This window comes from Loa loa, assembly GCF_000183805.2.
Source record: "Loa loa unplaced genomic scaffold supercont3.96, whole genome shotgun sequence".
NCBI lineage: Eukaryota > Metazoa > Nematoda > Chromadorea > Rhabditida > Onchocercidae > Loa > Loa loa.
In genome coordinates this window covers 64,616-69,415 of record NW_018108276.1, presented here as the reverse complement: position 1 = coordinate 69,415, position 4,800 = coordinate 64,616, and the positions used below count along the sequence as shown (strand labels likewise).

At 25.8% G+C, this 4,800-nt stretch overlaps 1 protein-coding gene across 1 annotated transcript in view; it reads right to left on the bottom strand.

Moving 5' to 3' along the window:
• Positions 1 to 4,800, bottom strand: part of LOAG_17576 (hypothetical protein) — a gene marked incomplete at its 5' end in the record, with an annotated part of 9,097 nt that overhangs the window by 2,674 nt on the left and 1,623 nt on the right. The window contains 4 exons of the mRNA XM_020450236.1: positions 251 to 393; positions 1,544 to 1,651; positions 2,184 to 2,408; positions 3,788 to 3,986. Of these exons, the coding sequence (XP_020306115.1) occupies positions 251 to 393; positions 1,544 to 1,651; positions 2,184 to 2,408; positions 3,788 to 3,986 (675 nt within the window). The remainder of the gene's footprint in view (positions 1 to 250; positions 394 to 1,543; positions 1,652 to 2,183; positions 2,409 to 3,787; positions 3,987 to 4,800) is intronic.

Sequence of the window (4,800 nt, the reverse complement as noted above, 5' to 3'; positions counted from 1 at the left end):
TAATAATAATAATAATAATAATAATAATAATAATAATAATAATAATAATAATAATAATAATAATAATAATAATAATAATAATAATAATAATAATAATAATAATAATAATAATAATAATAATAATAATAATAATAATAATAATAATAATAATAATAATAATAATAATAATAATAATAATAATAATAATAATAATAATAACAATAATAATAATAGTAATAATAATGATAAATAACAAATAATTAGAATAAACCATCTGGATGAAGTGCTAAAATTTGTTTTCGTAATTCTTGCATATCTCGTTGGCTCGTTTCGCTCATTCCTTTGCTTATCAATGCCGAGTGGACCAAAGAAGATAAACCTGCTAGTTGACGTTCCATCGATTCCATGCGGAACCTAAGCAAAGATACAGTCAAGGTGACAATCACCACATGATCAGTTTCGGTGTTGGAAGAAAAACTGACAATTCAGGAACTATTTTTAAAAAAATCTCATATTAAAAATAAACAAAGGAAAATAAATAATTAATTTATTGGTAATATTTGCACTTCTTGAAAATTTCATAGTCCTGCCAAACTTCTTTAGATAGAAAGAGTCCGGAAAATAATTTCATTTTTATGCAATTTCTTTAAATCCATTTATTCTTCCATATCAGTGGTACTTGCAAGCCCTCTCAATTATTTATTCGGTGGAAGGTACCGATCTTTCGCCCCATCTTTAATAAATTTGGTACCAATACTACTCTGCTTGATGAATGGCACCAGTTTTTCCTTTTTCCCGTTTCGAATGGTATCGATCTTCCGCCTTCTCTTCGACTAATTTAATGATACTATCTCTTTGTTAGCATATTTAACTTTTGTATAAGTGCGGTAGCTATCGACAAGAATCGACATGAGAAGGAAAGCATTCGGTATAAATGATTTGCTATATTTAAGAGCATAAACTGGACTTGTGATAAAAGTATCATTCAGTTATTTTTCAATAAAAATTTCAGGTTTTTAAGTTCTATTTGTATATCATCGAGATAATTACTATTGCATTTGAAACGAAATTAATCAGAAAGAAGAGAGGGAATGAGAGACAAAAAAGGTTGAAACTATAATTGCTATTGTTTCAAACTATTTTTATTTCACTTTTATTGATTTATTAAAGCAGAAAGTTTATATATTGAAGATTTTTTTTCCAGAAAATTATTTAATAAATGTATGAAAAATACTGGTCAATAAATTTAACTAAATATAAGCACTTAATTATAAATTTTGATTATTTGATTAAATATTTAACTATATGTTTATCACTTCTATTATCATATACGATTAAATGTGATAAAATATTACGAGTTTTTGATAGAAAACATAACTTGAATTCTGTCTTCTAAAATGATATTATTAAGATTTATAAACAAAAAAAGAAATATTGAGTGACATCATTCTTTCGAGACTTTCCATTTGACAAAACTTTTCCTTCTTAAATTTATGGAAATAACTAAATTTAATAAATTGGTTTCATTTCAGTTTTGATTATTAAAATGTTAAAATTGACTAACCTTGCTTCTTTATCGATTACTGGTGTAACTGATCCAGAACGTTCTTGACTACTTGTATCACTGGCATATGGATCACAGTAAGGATCATAACGTGGTGATATCGGAGATCTCAAGTAAGATAATACTTAGTGGATAAGATTAAACTTTGGTATTAAATTTCGAATAACAGCAACACTTTATTATGATAAGCATTTCGTTTTACATTAAGATTTGGTTTTACCATATCAATCGGTTACGGAATACCTTAAATACGGTATAGAACTTGTGTTAAATACTGTAAAGATGTCAAAAATTTACTATTTTCACAAATATTGCATTAAATTATTTGAAATCCATTTTAAAAAATTACTAAAACAGTAAATTGCTAAATTTCTGTTATGTATGAAATATATTTTAAATTTACAACATTAAAATGTTCATTACTAAATAACAATCTCTAGTCATCTAATTAGGATATAACTGTTTAATTTATTAAATGAATAAATATGTCCATGTGAATATGTACATTTCAATATATACATTTAATGATATTAAAATATCATTAAATTTTAGTAGTCATATTTCTTGCCAATAAATGTAATTTTATCACTCTTATTAGCAAATTATTGCTATTTCAATAAAAATTAGATTCACAAATTACCTGGTTGATTTGATAGTACCCGTAGCAGAAAGCATTCGACTATCCAATGCACTTGCCGGTCGATAACGATGTGTTGGCACACGATTCCGATAATCCATTAGGTCAATTTCTGATTCACTCAAATAATCAAATGATGAGTGATTACTGACAAAACGGTTCGATTGTGTTGTTTGGTATCCATTTAGTTGTTCACGTAATTTTAGTACAGCTTGATCTTTGATATCTCTAAACAAAAATGAAAAAAGTATTAAAGTTTTTAAAAAATTTCAAACTTTTTTCCTCCACAAATGCTTCATTAACTTTTTTTTGGAATTCCTAAATCGTCCATTGTTTTTGCTCATTTGTTATAATCTAAAGGAACATTTTCATATTACGCATAACTTTTTTTTTTTGTTTTGAAACTTTAATCATTTATAAGCAGCGGTATAACTAATAAGTTATCAGATTACACAGATGTATCTATGCTATACGATAGAAATGAATGTTTAGTAATGAAAAAGCTTAAATTATCAGTCTTAAAACAAACTCATTTCCATTTAAATAGAAATAGAAGAAGGTTTAAATTTTTAGAAATTAATCAGTTTCTAATCTAATTTAAGTAAAACAAATTTAAAATTTTTCGAAGAAATTAACCTGCGATTAATTAAATATAGTGAAAAAAAAATTAAAAAAATTAATTAAATATAGTAAGAAAAAAAAGAGGAAAGTGAAAAAGTGGATGACATTTGGTGGTTTTAGTACGACAATATGTGAAGCTGTGTATACATGAATGTTCGCATATATTTATTTTAGTATGACTAAGCAAATTTTATTCAACTTTCTCCTCGAAAATAAAGTTCAAATAACGAGAAAATTTCTAGTAACTGTGAGTTTTGAATAAAGTTTAGTTAATTAATTGTTGGAAAATATTAAAGTCAAAATTTTAAATTATCTAAAATCTTCAAAACATTATATTATCAAACTGATCTTTTTTCACATTCATAATAATACACTATTCAATTGTAAATAAAATAATTTAAAAAGTTTTTGCACCTATTTTTAGAAATTATGCTTTTTATTTTTTCATTTGAACGATTTTTTTTTTTGCTTTTCACTTTTTTATCCTATCTTTTGATTGTAATTATTTAACTTTTGAATGTAATTATTTGGACGTTGATTACTTTAACAATTATTAACGCTTATCAGTATGCTGATGCATATTAGTGTTACGTGAGTTCATATATATCGTAAATTACAATGAAATGAATCAGAAAATGATTGTTCACAATTTGTCAAAAAGAAAAAATCACATACGAGATTTTCAAAATAATTTATAAACTAGCAAATTTCACATTTACTTATTCTATAAATGATGAAATTATAAAATTTACATAAGTTAAATGTGGGTCTTATCAAAATTTTAGGTAGGTAATGAAAAGAAAAAGAGCATAAATAAGAAAATTTTGTCCAAATTTTAGAATTTTCTTAATTTACTCTTTAAAAAAAATTGTTTAAAGAAGTGTGACAAAATGACCAATGAAAAGTTTAAAAGATGTAGATGAACTAAAATTAAATAAAACAAAGATAAACAGTTTTATTAATTGTAATTAGGCAACGATATTTACCTGAGATCATCAAGCTCGTAAAAGAGTTGCCCTTTTGACGGTTCTTGAATATAAATCTTCACATAAGGTAAGCTAAGGTATTGTGATGTTAGCTGTGGGAAGGATCGTAAAAATAGCGCTCGAATGGTGTCAATGCTACGAACGGATGGCGGTAAAAGGGCACGTTTAACTTCATCGTTAAATTCAAGGTATACCACACCTGAAACCAATTTTTCAACAAATTAAAATTCGACATTGAAGTCATTGTTCCAAAGATGACTATGACAGTAAGAGGGATTATTTGCATAATAATTGTTACTAATGCTTGTCTTTCATTACGTTTCACGAGCGCGTTACGACATTTTTTTGTAATCGCATAATATCTAGTCTTATGTCGCAACTCTTTCGCTCGCGATCGTACTTGATCTCTCGAATAATTGCTAGTGTGTTAGTAGATATGACATTCTCTCATGATCAGGTTGTATTTAGTCTGTGACATGATTTTCTTTTCCAATCCTTATATCTCGTCTCCTAACATAACTTTTTCTCATCATCATTTTGTTGTTTGACGTGAGTTTTTCTTCCGATCAATTACGTATATTTGATTGTTGTCATTAAGCAATTGCATAAATGCATTCTATTCAAAATACAGTATAATTTAGTGCTAATAATTAAAATTTTAAAAGTAAACAATCAGCTAAAACATGGAATTTATCATTGAAATAAATCAAAAAATTGAAATGATTAAAGAGAAAAAGCATTGTAAAAGGCTATAAGTTGAAAGTAACGATTTTGTAAAAGTATGTTTAACACTTTAAAAAAGAACTTTTTCATTCCAATGATTCATTTTCAATCACTTTAGAATTGTTTATTTACCTCATCAATTTGTTTATCTTTTTCCTTTTTTCTTCTTCCTCTCTTCTCCATCCTAGCATCCTTTTTTCCGTTTTTTTTTGCTAATTATAAATAACCGGAATGGAAATAAACTATTTCAATTATTATAATCAATTACTATATATTTTACTACATATTTT